Here is a 16,600-nt window from a genome sequence, read left to right as displayed (position 1 = left end):
ATATATATATATCTTTCCAGCATCTGCTACAGAATAAAGACTATTCTTAACAACCAGACTGTTAACATTCCATAAAATGTAGAATAATTTTATTCCATAAAATTGTTTTGAAGGAATACAATTACTAATACTACTACTAGTATTTGTGTAAAATGATACAGTGTATATTGTTGTTGTGTGCCACTGACTGGAAACCAATGCATAGCTGACCCTCCAGAAGATTTTCAGAGGCTGTAACATTGTATGGAAAGAGACAGCCCATCTTTCTCCAACAGAGCAGCTGATGAATTTATATATAAATATAAATATATATATATATAATATAGATTATATCAAAAGACGAGACACACTCTAGCAACCTACATCTAGGATAATGAGAATTACAATAAGGCAACATAGTAATAGTTTACAGCAGAACTTCTTAAGCATTAATATCCATATATAGATCACTAAGAGTCTTGTTAAATTCTGGAGTCTTCTCCAGTGTGTCTAAGGTGGGGCCAAGAGTCTGCATTTCTAACACTGTCTCAGATAATGTCAATACTGCTGGTCTACAAAACGATTCTCCAGCTACTAAGAGTATGGAACACATTCTCTATAAAGAGATTGTTCAAATCCCAACTCCATTAATTAACAGTATGACTTTAAGTAAATTGGGTAACCTCTCTGGGCCTTGGTTTGTTCATATGTAAGAGAATAGTACCTCAACAAGAGGTTTATTGTAAAAATTAAACTCAAGATAAAATAAGTAACCTGTAAAGTGATGTTTAGATAGTTTATTTAGCAACAAAAGAATTGGAAAAAATGCCAATTCTAATTAAAAGAGAATAGTATTTAAATGAAGTGTAGAGGAAATGAAAACTCTAAAATGACAAGCATTAGCATATGTTATGAATAGACAGCTTCTAAAATTTTCTAGGTCCCTAGATATAAAATCTTAAATAGAAATAAAGAATTCTGATGGCACAACAGTCCAAGTTTAATAGAAAAGAAAAACTATTGCCAGTCATCAAATAAACAGCAGTGCAGCCGTCCTAGTCTGGGCTATATCCCTTAAATGACACAAGGCATGTGGTTCTGGGTGAAAGGAAGGTAGATATCTAGAAGGAGATTTAAACTTTTCTGTAAACAATTTATGTGGAGAAAATCTAGTAAAAATGACTAACCAAGGAAAAGAAATGCCCAAGTAGTATAGAATATATACTTGGCAATTATGATCCTAAAAACGTCAATCCTTTAAAACATGCTAATTTCAGAAAGGGCTAAAATTAAATAAGCATTATATTAAATAAGAGTTTAATTAAAGCAGCATGACTCAAGAGAACACAGAAAAGAATTTGTGACTAAGTCAAATTAATGTCAACTTGAGATTTCCCCTGGAATAGGATGATGAGTTCATTTACTTTTTCAAAGGCTAGTTCATGAGTAACTACTAATTAAGAGGAAACATCACTGATGAGTTCTGTCAACTTACTAAATATATTTTAACCAAAATGAGGTTTTCCTACATGACAACATGAAGACATTATTTCTTGAATGTCAAACACAAACTGCCTGAAAGTATAGCACTGTGACAAATGTACGCCCACTCCTCACTTACCAACATGAGAAGGTTCCAGAGATCAGGCTGTTGTACGTAAATCAGCCTTATGTGAAAAGAAAGAATGACTACATCATTGCATAACTGTCAAACCACTGAGAATCACTGCTCAGCCAAACCAACACATAATAGCCAGCACACTTTTGCTTTGTATCACAGCATGAGTCACTGTCAGACGTGCACCATTAATGCAAATAGTTGGGTAGTAGATTTTTACTATTATTATGACATGAAATGAAAGATGACAAGATAGTTTATTAAGCGAAAAGCAAGAGTTTTTATAGCAATCATGTTTACATACCTTTGCTAAAATTGCTAAAGTGCAAGCAATGCCCAACTCCCCACCTCCAACTACAGTAATTTTATTAACTGTTTTAGTCTCTTGATTTGCCCAGCTCCTTGAATTTATGTCTGAGACACCTAAAAAAGAAAAGTGAATTATCATGAGAATTTTAAAGCAATTTCAAAAGTCATTTAGCACCTCACTGAAAGTACACTAGATTTCGAAAACTCTAACAGAAAACTCAATATTTATCTACAATTAAAACCACCAGTTACTCTTAGATCAACTCTGACTCACAGTGACTTTATGTCTGTCAGGTCAAAACTGGGATCCACAAAATTTCTCATGGCTGCTGTTTCAGATGTAGGTTGTCAGGCCTTTCTTTTGAGGTATCTCTGGGTATGGTCAAACTTCCAAACTTTTGGTTAAGGATTTTTACAACACTAGGGACTCCAGTTCATAATAAACACCCACTATTACTGAGCAATTCCAACTCATACTGGGAAAATTAGAACTGACCTAAGTATTTCTAATACTACGAATCTTCCAAAGTTCCTTCCAGGCCACAACACTGCTGCTGCTATTGTTAGGGACCTTCAAGCCAACTACAACCCATAACAGTCCTACATATAACAGATCGAAATCTTGCCTGATCCTACACCGTCTTCACAATCTCTGCTGTGCTCAAGCCCACTGTAACAGTCACTGTGTCAAATCCATCTTGTTGAGGATTTCCCTCTCTTTGGTAGATTCCCTACCTTTCGTAGCATGATGTGTTTTCCCAAGATTGTTCCCTCCTGACAACATGCCCAAAGTATGTGAGATGAAGTCTCACCATCTTTGTCTTTAAGAAACACCCTACTTACACTTCTTCCAGCATAGATCTACTTGTTCTTTTGGCAGTCCATGACACAGTCAATATTCTTTGACAATACCACAACTCAAAATCACCAATTCTTCTGCCTGTAACAGGCACTTAAAAAAAATACTTGTCAAAGTAATGAATGTAGGAAAATACAAGAATCTAAGTTTTAAAATCCTTGGTCTCTTACTTAAACATTCTACTAAATTGAGGCTATCTTTTCTAAAAGAAAGTAACTTTCTAAGCATTTAAAAATTACTAATAAGATTCTATAGGATGCTATTTTTTTAAAAAATGGGATTTTTACAATCTAAAAATATTGTGATTTTTACTAAAATGCTAGTAAATTTTTCAAGCATGAATATTTGGCTTTATCCTCAAAAAGAAACATTAAGAAACACAGATTTTGTGGTTCAACATACCTTAATAAGGCAACAAGCTCCTATGACTGACTATATGATGAAAAGGCTTATGTTCAGTGTGTGTCAAGTGATTTAGCACAAGGGTCTCTGAGTGTAGCAAATGGTTAAGTACTAGCTTAGTAACTGGAAAGTTGGCAGTTCAAACCTACTGAGTGACTCCTCAGGAGGAATGAATATCAATCTGATTCTGAAAGGTCACAGTCATGAAAAGCCTAGGGAGAGCACTGATATTCTCAATATATGGAGTTGCAATCAATCTAAATCAACTTGACTGAAACTTTTTGTTAAAGAACAACAAAAAAACCCCCAATTTTATCTATTCATGTAAGAGTGATTTATTTTACATTCTGGGAAACCACACTAATTACAAATGATACCAACACTGATTTATTTTTTATACACACACACACACAGAGAGAGAGAGAGAGAGAGAGAGAGAGAAATTTTTAATCTTAAATATACACACACCTCACACATTTATTTGTGGAAATAAATGAAAGCAAGCAGCAGAAAATGAAAAATGCCAGTGAAAGAAGTAAAATAACTTTAAGACAATCTAACTGACAACATTACAAACCTTCAGTGATTTTTGCAATATATGCTAGCAAGTCGGCCTGCCGTGCTTCATCAGATGATGATGACAGAGAATACAGCGGAAGTTCTTCTTGAAACTTTGTGATCATTTCTTTGATTAATCCAACAATGACAGATTTAGGCTGCAGAATACACACAAAGGAAATAGTTACACACACATTTTGCTAAAGAAGAGTACCTTCTTAATCTATATGTCAAGACAATAGTAAAAAAGAAATTCCATCATGATCTCATTTCTTAAAAAACTACTGAAATACATTAAAACTAAGTGGAAAAACAGTAAGTCTATATATCCCAAAAGTAAAAGGAGGTGGGGGGAAGAAAGCACAAATGCTATGAAGAACAAAGAAAAACCACTATGCTACTTAAACAAAATCTGCAGGCCTAATTCAGCAATGTCAATATCTTGGGCAAACACTTTGTAAATCAGCCTAGATGACCTCTCAATTCCTTCCTGTTCCAAAATCCTATATAATTTAGCTGCATGTTAAACTTAGAGGCAAGGTGGTACCTTTAAGCACCTGACTTCTAGCTGAAAGGCTGACCTTCAGTATTTACCCAAATGCATCAGACAGGCATGGTGTTCTGCTTCTGAAAGATCAGAGCCTTGAAAAACCTTCTGCAGTAGTTCTACTATGTACACATGGCGTTTACCATGACTCAGAATTGGTTTGGCCAATCAACAACATTCATCACATTTAGCTTTTAATCTTATTTTAATCATCAAATAATTATGCTCAAGTTAATAAAGTAAAAAGTCATAGGTTTCCTACCTCAACTCTACTGTTAACAATTTGATGTGTGTCGTTTATTTTTTCCTTTTAAAAAGTATTACCTTTGAGAAATATAAAAATCACAAAAAACCAAATGCATTCATAATTCTAAGATTTTTTTAAAAACAGTTTTGTTATTGAGAACATATACCAGTTCAACAGTATCTTCATGTATCATATAGTGACACTGACTGCATTCTTTGAACTGGGCAACCATTCTCATCTTTTCTTTTCTGAGGTGTTCTTCTCTGTTAGCATAAACTTACTAGATAAGGTTCCTATCTCATCTTTCAAAGTGTGTCCTAATAGATTTGATACTGATATATAACTTTTTAAATGAGCCAAATGTTCAAGGCAGACATTTTTTTCTTGTTGTGTACGGTCAAATCAAATACAACTGGCACAGGAGGAGATTGCCCCTCTGTCTCCAGTGGAGCATCTGGTGGATTCGAACCTTTGGGATTGCAGCACAAGACATTTCTTTTTTAAAGCTAAACTACTGTTTGGTTTTAAGATTATTTCAGGGACCAGAAATTGTACCTGTATTACTCATAGTTAAATGTACTATTAGTGGTACCTGGCTACCACTGCTGACCACTCTAAAAGGGGGTCACAGACAGTAGAAAAGCATGAAAACAGTGAGAGAAAAATGTAGAACAAAAGTAAACAACAAAATTGACCAGGCTAAGGGAGCTCTGGTGGACTAGTGGCAAGAAGCTGCACTGCAATCCCAGAGAGGCATGGTTCGAATCCACCAGATGCTCTTCTGGAGGAGGGGCAATCTCCTCCTGTACTTGCCAGATCCAATTTGATGGTACACACACACAAAATAATAAAAATGAAGAAAAAAAATGACCAGGCTTACTGGTCCCACAGAGACTAGTGGAATGCTGAGGTTATGGCACTTAGGCATCCTTCAAATCTGGAACAAAACAGCCTGTAGCTCAGTTTTCAACCAAACAATAACAACAGTCAGATTTACAAGGTGAACAGTAGTACAAGAGGTACTCACTCCTTACAATAATCAACCACATAATATCAAAAGGACAGATCTTGTTCTGGGATAAAGCTTAGAAGATAGGAAGGGGTAGGTTAGAAGGATTAATGGTAACTAGAATCATAGAGAGCGAGTGGAAAGGGTGTGGTTATATATGGTATTATGTACCATGGAGTCAGAACAAACTCATAGATAATACTCCAATGAGTTTTCAGAGGCAGTAAATCCCACAGGAGGAGACTGGATACTGTAATTGTCATGAAACAAAATGTGTATGAATGGCTGAATAGGAAACCAGTTTGCTTTGCAAACTTTCACTCAAATCACAAAAAGGTGGGGAAAAAGACTTCAGGGAGTATTTATAATTTAAGATTTCAAAATTATTTTAGAGCTATAGTTTCAGAGATCCACTCAACTTTCACACTCCTACAAGTCTTGAGTCCATGAAACTTGGAAATTCTATTGCGCATTTCCATCCTTCTGATTGATTCTTCTACAGAATCTTTGATCATAATGTTCTACTTGCAAAGGAAGTAACTGTTGATGGAGGCAACCTAGCCACTCATTTCATTTCCTCCAGTTTCTGACTCTCCTTCCTCTGTTGCTCTAGATCTATACAGACCAAACGTTGTGTGTTGGGTGACTGCCTGTAAGTTTTTAAGAACCCAGGTATTACACAACAAACTGGGAGGTAGAATAGTTGCATGCTTTTTTAAATGAGAAAGTTTCAAAGGTATGGATAATTTAAGGTTAAAAGTGGTTAAGCAGATGTTGATTTTATAATAAATTTTTATATATACTGTATATAATTTGGGAATGTCTCTTTTGCAATACAGGAGAGTGGGTAAAGATACAGTATACTATAAAATCTGAATTGAAACAAGAGTCAATCTGAAATTTTTTTCTGGCAAGCTCTTTGTGCACTGTCAGCTTGGATAGCTACGCTGCACACACTGCACTTCAGCAAGCAACTCTGACCAAAGCAGGGGAGAGCTGATGTTGCATGAGTCAATAGCAATTTGTAAGATCTTTAAGCACCAGCAAGTAAACACCATAAATCATCACTTATGGTAGTTTTTACTGATAAATCTGGTGAAAATGTCACTTACAAATTCTCAGTGTACCCTTCCTTACCCAGGAAAATACCAAAACAAATCAAGACACTTCAGAAAGCTGAGCAGAAATACAGTTTAAAAAATCAGGAAAGCACATATTAAAAATTGTCTAGGAGCTCTGGTAGCCTTGTGGCAAGAAGCAATCCCGAAGGCACATGGTTCGAGGCCATCAGCTGCTTCACAGGAGAAGGATGGGCAATCTCTTCCCATGTGTGATTAACTACCTCTGAAAACCAGCTGGAGGGTCAGCTAAGGGTTGGTTCCAACTCGATGGTACACAACAACAACAACAACAACAAAACCTTTAATAAATAATAATAAATGTTTGAAAAAAGTTTTTTCAAAAAAATTCTTTCTAAATGGCAGTTCTGACCATTTAACACTTAATATTATGGAACTGAACAATAAGCTCCAAATATTTTTGTTCAGTCTTTACTGAAATTATAGTTTGAATGTATAAATAATAAATGTTCACTCCCTATTGATAAGCCAGGGATCTGTCAGGGATTTTAGCTTTTTGCTTCATTTCTATATCACAACGCTTGGCACAAAGAAGGCATCAAATATTTGTTGAATAAAACATAGGCATAATACCTAATGAGAAATTGAGTAAAGATGGTGACACAAGTCTTGTTACAAACACATAGTAGAGAGCTGGAGATTATTCTTAATGTAAATTTGAGGGGGGGAATTTAAAACCTTGTCATGATAAAACTGAATAGCTTCTTTGCAAAAAGCTTTCTTATGGTATTTAAATGGTTACTTTAAACTTGAGGATATGATGTCTATTTCACATGTCTGAAATGTTTGGTATAAGAAAATTAATTCATCCATCAGACTTGTTAGTAACTCACTAATTATACTTTTAGTCATCTTAATGAACCCAGATAGCAGGATATAAATTTCTCTTAATAGTTTAGAAAAGCATCTGTTTCCTTCTTGCATATATTCCCGTAAATAAAGGGGGAAAAAAGATTATACTTCAGTCACTTTCTTTTTTTAAAAAAAAAAAAGATTATAGGAATTTTTTTAATTAGTCAAGATATTTTTTCTTATAGTAGAATATTCAGGATTTGTGAGGAATATAAGATGAAGTATAAGTGCTTTAAATGAAAACATATCTAAACTAAAACAGTCTATTATTACATAAATGTTTATCTCAAGGTATTATAATACTATTATTCTTTCTAAAAGATAAGATCCTCTATTTTCACTGAATTACACAGTTCTTACAAAGACGATATATTCTGTAGCACTGAAATAAAATGTAGTATTTTATTTTTTTCTATCATTGGGATAAAAATTAAATATGCAGAAAAATGAAAACTTTTTGAAGAAAACAGAAATTTATCTTACATGGCTCCAGTTTTGGAGATAGGGGAGATATATTCTGCCTTGGGCATCCACATGTTTTCCAACTGAGATCCCCATATTTGTAGTTGGCTTCAAGAAACAAATGGGTGGAGCAAAAGGGTGAGAATCCAAAATCCACAAACGAATTGGTATGTTGTATGTATTACCTATTTGAAAGAAAATAAACACAGACTCAAGCTATATTGAAGCTTGTGTACTATACTTACGGTATAGCTAATAGTCACTTTAAGAACCACACGGATTATAGTCAACTTTACATACACAAAAGAATTTGTCTCCCCTTCTTTTGCCCACATTCACATTGGAGATATGTTCTCAGTAGGATAATACCAGTGTAACATCTGAAGAAACTATGATCATCCCATTCAACTCAGTTAAATAAATACTAATAAGGTATACTCTGCCAACGGCTTGTGATATAACATCTCCAGTAATCTTTGCCCCACTGAAGCAGAGCTCCCCTTGAGCTGCACTGAAATGATTTGCTTATAGATCTATTTTTCCTTTCACACTGTAAATTTGTAGAAAGAATTATATCTTGTTCATTGGCTTATGATTGGCTGTGAAAAGTAAGTTCATAATATGAATAGCACTGAATGGATGCACAAGCAATTAAAACTGAATGCACCAAGAAATTAAAGCTTGTTCTCAACTCAATAGTTACAGAGACTACCATATACAAATTATTAGGTAACACTGTGAAGAATGGAAATTCCAGAACACTTTAATTGTACTCATGCAGAACTTGTACACAGACCAAGAAGCAACTGTTCAAACAAAATGAGGGGGTTCGGTACGGAAAGGTATGTAAACGATCCTTTCTCCATACTTATTCAGCCTCTATACTCAGCAAATAATCCACTATTCACAATAGCAAAGAGATGGAGGCAACCCAAGTGTCCATCAATAAAGCAATGGACGAAAAAACTTGGTACATCCACCCAATGGAATAGTGTGGATGAAAAACAATGAAATAGTATTGAAAAACAATGAGATAGCAAAACACTACACAACATGGGCGTGCCTTAAGTACCATTATGCTAAGTTAAATATCTCAGTCAGAATTAATACCACCAAATACCACTGTTATAAAATGGGACAGACATGGGGGGGAGTTGGAGAAGGAACGGGGAATGAGTGGATGAATAATGAACACTACATTAGAGCAGGTGAGGGAAAGAACTGTCTGAAAGGAATACATGATTATGCATTATATGCATAACAACAACAACCTGGAACAAGGGATACTTGGCAGAGTGGGCTAGGGGAGGGAAATGGAAGGGAGAGAGGAAAATATGCAACGATGAATAAATTTAAGAAAAAAAAAAGAATTCAAATTGTGAAGATGAAGACATGAAGAGGAGCACAAAAGTTATAAACAATAAAAGTAAATACTATTCCATATGCAATGCTGCATTATCTATAATAAATTATTAATTTTTTAGTATCTATATAAGCCTACCAGCAAGATTAAAGACTGACAAAACCAGAGTACACCTGTAAGTAATATCAGTTTGTTGTTGTTGTTGTTGTTATGTGCCATCAAGTTGCCTGCAACTCATAGGGACCCTACATACAAAAGCCCTAAACCTTGCTCTATCCTGTGCCAATCTTACTGTCTCTGACACACCTACTCCCATACCTCAGTCACTAAATCAATCCATCTTATCAAGGGGCTTCCTCTCTTGTGCTGTTTCTCTATCCTCCCAAGCATGACATCCTTTTCCAAGGACTGATCCCACCTTGTAACATGTCTAAAGTATGTCAGACAAAGCTTCAGAATCCTTGCCTCCAAGGAGCAGCCTGGCTTCACCCTCTCCAAGACGAACTTGGTTGTTTTCCTAGCAGTCCATGGTATATTCAATACTCTTCTCCAGCACCAAAGCTCAGAGACATCAATTCTCCTTCTATCATCCCTAGTTATTGTCTAGTTCTCTGATACATAGCAAGTAATTGCAAAGACCACAGCCTCTATCAGGTGCACCTTAGTCTCCAGATTGACATCATTGCTCTTTAGTATTTTGGACAGGTCTCTGACAGACTTTCCCCTAATGCAATTAGTCTTTTAATTTCGTAGCTGCTGGTACTGTTGACTGTAGAGCAAAGCAAACTGAAGCTGTCAACAATCTCAATCTCTTCACCATCTATCATGATGCTACCAAGTGTCCCAGTGGTGAGAATCTTTGTTTACTTGATGTTGAGCTTCAATCCATATTGAAGGATGCAGTTTAGCAGACAAGAACGAAGTATATAGTAGAACAAACAGAGGATAAAGTTAAAGAAATTTCTTAGGCATAACCAAATGCCCTGAGGGAATGAGCCACTGGCTTGGGAGCTAAGAATCACAGTCATGGGGAACATCAAAGTCAACTGGCACTGCACAGCACATAAATTCAATGTTCTCCAACCAATGGCCATCTAATACAACCATAAGCCTCTCCCCATTTAGTGTAAAGAAAAGTGAGACAAATCAAAGGCTATGAGCTGAGAGAACTAAGACCAGAGGGTCTGGATGGTGCTTGTTTACTTCATTGCTATCAAAGAGATCACAATAGAAGATCTCGGAAAGAGTAGAAGAAAAATGGGGAGCCAAACTAAAAATCATGGAAGAGGCTAGGCTTACTGGTCTGATAGATTCTTCTTGTTGTTGTTGAGTACCATCAAGTTGGAACCAAACCATAGCTGGCCCTCCAGAGGGCTTTCAGAGGCAGTTAAGTACCTGGAAGGAGATTGCTTATCCTTCTCCTGCAAAGCAGCTGGTAAATTTGAATCACATGCCTTTGGGATTGCAACACAGTTTCTTACCATAAGGCCACCAGAGTTCCCTTTGATTTAAAAAATCAAACAACACACTGCATAGAGCAAATCTTCTGTAAAAGACTTCTTTTGAAAATAAAGATGTTGTTTTAGGACTAATGCATTCCTAATCCAAGCCATTGTAATTTTAATCACCTCATATGTATGGCAGTGTTCAGTAATTTCCACATTCTATTGGACCAGTCAGGCAGCTGTCCTCCAAATTTCCTGGCACAAATGGTGAGCATGTCTAGGGCTACCTATGCTAACTGAAACACTTCAATTGGTATCTCATCAATTTCTGGGGCCTTATTTTATGCTAACGCCTTCAGTGTAGCTTGAACTTATTCCTTCATTACCACTGGCTTTAATCATATGGTATTTCCTGAAATATTTCAGTGTCAGCCAATTTTTTTGATATAGTGATTTTGTGTATTCTTTCCATTATCTTTTAATCCCTCCTTGGATCATTTTTGCCCACTGCATCTCTCAGTATTGCAACTTGAGGCTTGAATTTTTTTTAACATTCTTACAGCTTGAAAATGATATGCAGAGCAAAACATTTGAGATGCTGGACTCTATGAAGACTGTGGCATCAGAATTGGAGGAAGACTCAGAGGAAGACTCATTAACAATCTGTATTATACTGATGACACAACCGTGCTTGCTAAAAGCAAGGTACCTGAAGCATTTGCTGCAGAAGAACGAAGACTACAGCCTTCAATAAGGATTACATCTCAACATCAAGAAAACAAAAATTCTTATCACTAGACCAATAGGCAATTACTTGGAAAGGTGGTGGTGGTGGTTGTTAAGTCCCATCAAGTCGATTACTACCCTTAGTGACCTTGTGAACAACTGAATCCTGTCCTATCCTGTGCTATCCTCACACTTCCTGACACACTAGAGCTCACTATAGCAATCACTGTGTCAGTCTATCTGGCTGAGGGTCTTCTCTGCCAACCCTCCACTTTTCTAAGCATGATATCCCTCCAAAGAATAGCCTCTTCTAGTAGTATGTCCAAAGTAGGTGAGATGAAGTTTTATCATTTTTGCCTCTAAGGTGAACTCTGGTGTACTTTCTCCAAGATGGATTTGTTTATTCTTTTGCCAGTCCATGAGTACTCTTCTGCAACACCACAATCAATTCTTCTGTTACCGTTGTTCACTACAGCTCTCACATGCATAACAAGTGATCGGAAAGACCATGGCTTCAATCAGACGCATCTTGGTCCTCAATCTGACATCACTGCTCCTCAATAATTTGGAGACATCCCTCACTACAAATTTTCCCAGTGCAATAAATCTCCTGATCTTTTGACTGCTGGTACTAAGGGTGTTGATTGTGGATCCAAGGAAGATGAAGTCATTGACAACTTCAGTCTTTTCTCTATGTATTATGATGTTGCCTCTCAGTCCAGTGATGAGAATATTTTTTTCTTTTCTTTTTTTTTAACTTACAAAGTTCATATACATTGTTTTTCGCACCAGATCTTTCCCCTTCCCTTTAACCCATCTCTTCCTCCACCCATCAAATTGTGTGACCCTATGATTAAGCCCTTTCTTTCCTCCTTGGATCCTCATACTCATTCAACAATAATGGTCTTATATAGTATTTGTCCTTATGAGACTAAGTTAGTTCACCTAGCATAACGTTCTTCAGTCCCTCCCATATGAGGTAGTAATTTACAAAATGATTGCTCCTGCATGTTGCATAGTATTCCATTGTGTGAATGTACTATAATTTCTCAATCATTCGATTGTGGTTGGGCATTTGGGCTGTTTCCATGTTCTTGTTATGAAGAATAATGCTGCTATGAATACTGGTGTATATGTTTCTGTTTGTGCCTCAATTCTCATCTTCTCAGGCTATATTCCAAGGAGTGGAATAGCTGGGTCATATGGAATGTCTATGTTCAGCTTTTTGAGAAAACACCAAGTGAGAGAAGATCTTCACCCTGAAACCCACAGCGTCCCTTTTCAGCAGGAAGTAGCTAAGAGAATACGCCATCCCCTTTCCCTTATGACTCAGGGTGAAGTCTCTCTCAGGGAGGAGTGATAGGGAATGGCAAAGGACACACAGACAAAGAAGATTAATCAGAACTGGCTTTGACAAGCACTGTGGCATTTGGACAAGAACAAACTGGGAGGAGGGTAGAGAGAATAGTGCAACAATGAATGAATGGAAACCCAAAATCTCTGTAAATGGTTATGAAAATTAATAAAATATAATTATAGAAAAAAAAAAAGAAAACACCAAACTACCTCCCAGAATGGTTGTACCATTTTACAATCCCACCAACAATGTATAAGAGTTCCTATCTCTCTGCATCCTCTCCAATATTTATTACTTGCTGCTCAGATAAACTGTGCCACTGCTACTGGGGTAAGATGGTATCTCATTGTGGTTTTGATTTGCATCTCTCTTATTACCAGTCAATTTTTGGGTTTTTGGCATTAAAATGCAATCCATATTTAAGGCTGCAGTGTTTGATCTTCTGTAGCATTTCAAGTTCTCCTCACTTTCAGCAAGGTTATGTCATCTACATAATAAAGGTTATTAAGGAGTCTTCCTCCAATCCTAATGTTGTATTCTTCTTCACAGAGTCCAGCTTCTCAAATATTTTGCTACAACCCTGCCACACACCTCCTTTCTTTATTTTAAACCATGCAGTGTTCCCTTGTTCTGTTTGCATAAGAGCTTTCTGGTCTAGGTACAGGATTTGTATGAGCACAATTAAGTGTTCTGGGATTCCCATTCTTCTGGAAATAAGAAGAATGGGAAGGAAGACATTTAACTGAGTGGACTGACATAGTCACTACAATGAGCATTTGTAGTCTACATAGTGTAGTAATAATGTCTACACTTGAGCAAAGGGCTAAAGCGTGTCAGAAATGATGTGGATGGCACAGGACAGGACATGGTTCAGATCTGTTGTTTATGGGGGTCACTATAAGTTGTATTCCACTCAATAGTACCTAATAATAACAACAACATATGTATGAGTAAGCTGAACAATGAATAAGGAAGATAGAAGCACTGATGCCTTTGAATTTGTATTGATGAAGATATGGACTATACCATGGATTGTCAATAAACCCAACTCTGTCATGAAGAAGTACAGCTAGAATGCTCCTTAGAAGTAAGTATACTCCGTGGGAGAAAGATGAGCAATCTCCTCTCTGTGCACACATGTAATTTTTATGGAGAGCAATACGAAGGAGGCTGAGGTTTGGTTACCAAAAAGTAGCACAATTAAAGTAAACAATAATGAATAATGAGCACTAGAATTCAAAATACCAGATGTTCTGAAGATAAGTGCCTGCTTGTAATTCTGTTTTGAACACCAAATTATAAATTACATGTGTGCATAGAGAGGTCTTTTCAAGAACTGTGCATTTGCACAATGAATGAATGAATGAATGAATGGGGAAAAAAAGAACTGTGTGTTTTCAGGCTTGTGGATATATAAGATTGACCAATGGCAAGTATTTATAATAACTTCCCAACTGGCCTCAAATTCTATTATTTGTCAGCTCTATTTCTGTATTATGACTTTCAGTTGGAGATGCAAGTTTTTCAGAGAACTAAACTGTGGAAAAAGGACCTTTCCTTAAAGTAAAGATATTTAAATGAGGGTCTTGACTAAAAGAAGAGGAATATCAAGTTGGAGAGTAATGACTAACTCCAGAGATGGTTTCATAGAAGAGAAAAAGCATGTTAAGATTAAAGTTCTTGTCAGAAGATCCCAGAAAACTTGCAAATTTCACTGGCAATTAATTATTCACACAGAAGTGTATACATTAGAACACGGCCCTACTTTTTGGCCAGGGATATGGGTTTTAAATGCACATTGTCTGTATTAGCTTCATTAAAAGAAAATATTTGTAAAAACTGTAAAAATTTCCAACTAGGTGAAAAGAAAACTTATTGAGTGGGAAAAAAAACATTCGATACTACCATCTCAGACAAAGGTTTCATAAAAAAGCTTTACAGAGTACTACAGAGCCTCCACAAGACAAAAACTGATAAAACAATTACAAAATGGGCAAAAGGCATGGAAAGACTTTTCACAGAAGAAGACATTTGAAAGGCCAGCAGACATATGGAGAAAAGCTCAAAATCACTGGTAATGAGAAAGATGCAAATCAAAACCAAAAGGAAATACCATGTCACCCCAGTAGCACTGGCAAAGTTTAACAGGACAGCAAGCAATAAATGTTCAAGAGGATGCAGAAAGGTAGGGACTCTGACACACTGTTGATGGGACTGTAAAATGGTACAACCACTCTAGAAGGCAGTTTGGCATTTCCTCAAAATACTGGACATAGAATTTTCATATGAACCATCCAATCCACAACGAGGAACATAACCTAAGAAAATTAGAACAGAGACACAAAGAGAGATTTGTACACCAATGTTCATAGCAGTTTTATTCACCATAGAAAGACCATAGAAACAACTCAAATGTTCAACCACAGTCGAAGGGATTGAGAAATCATGGTACATTTACATGATGAAATACTACACAGCACTCAGGAACAATGATTTAGAAAATTACTACACAACTTGGAAGGAACTGGAGAGCATTATGCTGAATGAATTAACTCAGTCTCATAAGGACAAATACTGCATAATGCCATTATTGCAGAAATAAAAAGATAAATAGCAAAACCTCTGTGAGGATCTAAGGAGAGGAGGGTGGGAGCAGAAGGGTGAGGATTGGCAGGGGGAAATAAGAGGGCTGTAGTATTTGGTTGATGGAGGTAAGGGGATAAAAGAAATAAGAAAGATTCCCTGGGAATCTGGAAAGACAGGGTGATTGATAGGCGGTATAGTTCAATGATGATTACTTTTATAAAACATAATGAGTGGGAACGATTGTATGAAACACAATGTAAATGAAGGGAAGGGAGAAACAAAATGTATACAAACTTTGTAAGCAAACCAATATAAAATGTAAAAATTTAAAAAGGAAATAATAATAAAAAAGCTATATTGAGAGACACAAACTCCACACATGAATCAGATGAACCTTGGCCTTTAAACTGACATCACTACTCTTTAGGACTTTGGAAAGATCTTGACAATAAACTTTCCCAGTGCAAAAAAAACAAACAACAAAAAATTGTAAAAAAAAAAAAACCAACCACAACACAATAGAAAGGTCACAGCCTTTAAAATTCTATGAAGTAGTCCTACTCTGTCAGCAAATGTCTTGTCTCCTACCCTAGTCATTCAGCATTCAGATATAACAGGTTAAGAGTTCACATAAACAAATACCTACTTTGATAGAAGTCCCCTAAAACACAGTTTCCTGGTGTCTCTTACGCAACTTATTCCCATCATACCGTGCTGAGCCCTTTGTACAAGACAGTAAGCTCTGCTTTTCTCTACTTCTTTGGATTCCAGATCCTTCTCAGCTCCCCTTCACTGCATTCTCCTCTTTCAAATGCCCAGGAAGTTCATTTAGTCCTAAGCCCTTCAGGAATAATAAAATAAAGTGCCTCACTAAGTTTCAAATATTTATCAATCATTTTCTATAAGCACAGCATTATATATTGATTCTAACTTCAGAAGATAGTAAAGTTTTCCAAACGGTGGAATTAGAAAACAGAAAAGGAAGAACATGCTCTATATTTCTCAAGCTGAAAGAACTGAAGAATAAATCCAAGCCTCATATTGTGACACTGAAGGATTCTATGGAAAGAATACAGAATGATGCAGGACGCAACAAAAGATGATGAAAGGAATCCGAAGAGTCAAAAACAACTGGTGAACAC

The 16,600-nt window shown here is 36.3% G+C and overlaps 1 protein-coding gene across 3 annotated transcripts in view; it reads right to left on the bottom strand.

Moving 5' to 3' along the window:
* UEVLD (UEV and lactate/malate dehyrogenase domains) overlaps positions 1 to 16,600 on the bottom strand; it is a 57,439-nt gene that overhangs the window by 25,121 nt on the left and 15,718 nt on the right. For 2 of the 3 annotated variants that reach the window (XM_006892022.1, XM_006892023.1), the window contains 3 exons: positions 8,003 to 8,166; positions 3,745 to 3,883; positions 1,902 to 2,020 (listed from right to left, as the gene is read on the bottom strand). In XM_006892022.1, the coding sequence (XP_006892084.1) occupies positions 1,902 to 2,020; positions 3,745 to 3,883; positions 8,003 to 8,166 (422 nt within the window). The remainder of the gene's footprint in view (positions 1 to 1,901; positions 2,021 to 3,744; positions 3,884 to 8,002; positions 8,167 to 16,600) is intronic. The other variant, XM_006892024.1, reaches the window with a different exon arrangement.

Source organism: Elephantulus edwardii, unplaced genomic scaffold, assembly GCF_000299155.1.
Source record: "Elephantulus edwardii isolate Elephantulus edwardi_28Jun2011 unplaced genomic scaffold, EleEdw1.0 scaffold00109, whole genome shotgun sequence".
In the NCBI taxonomy this organism is placed as follows: Eukaryota; Metazoa; Chordata; class Mammalia; order Macroscelidea; family Macroscelididae; genus Elephantulus; species Elephantulus edwardii.
This window is presented reverse-complemented; position numbering and strand designations above follow the sequence as displayed.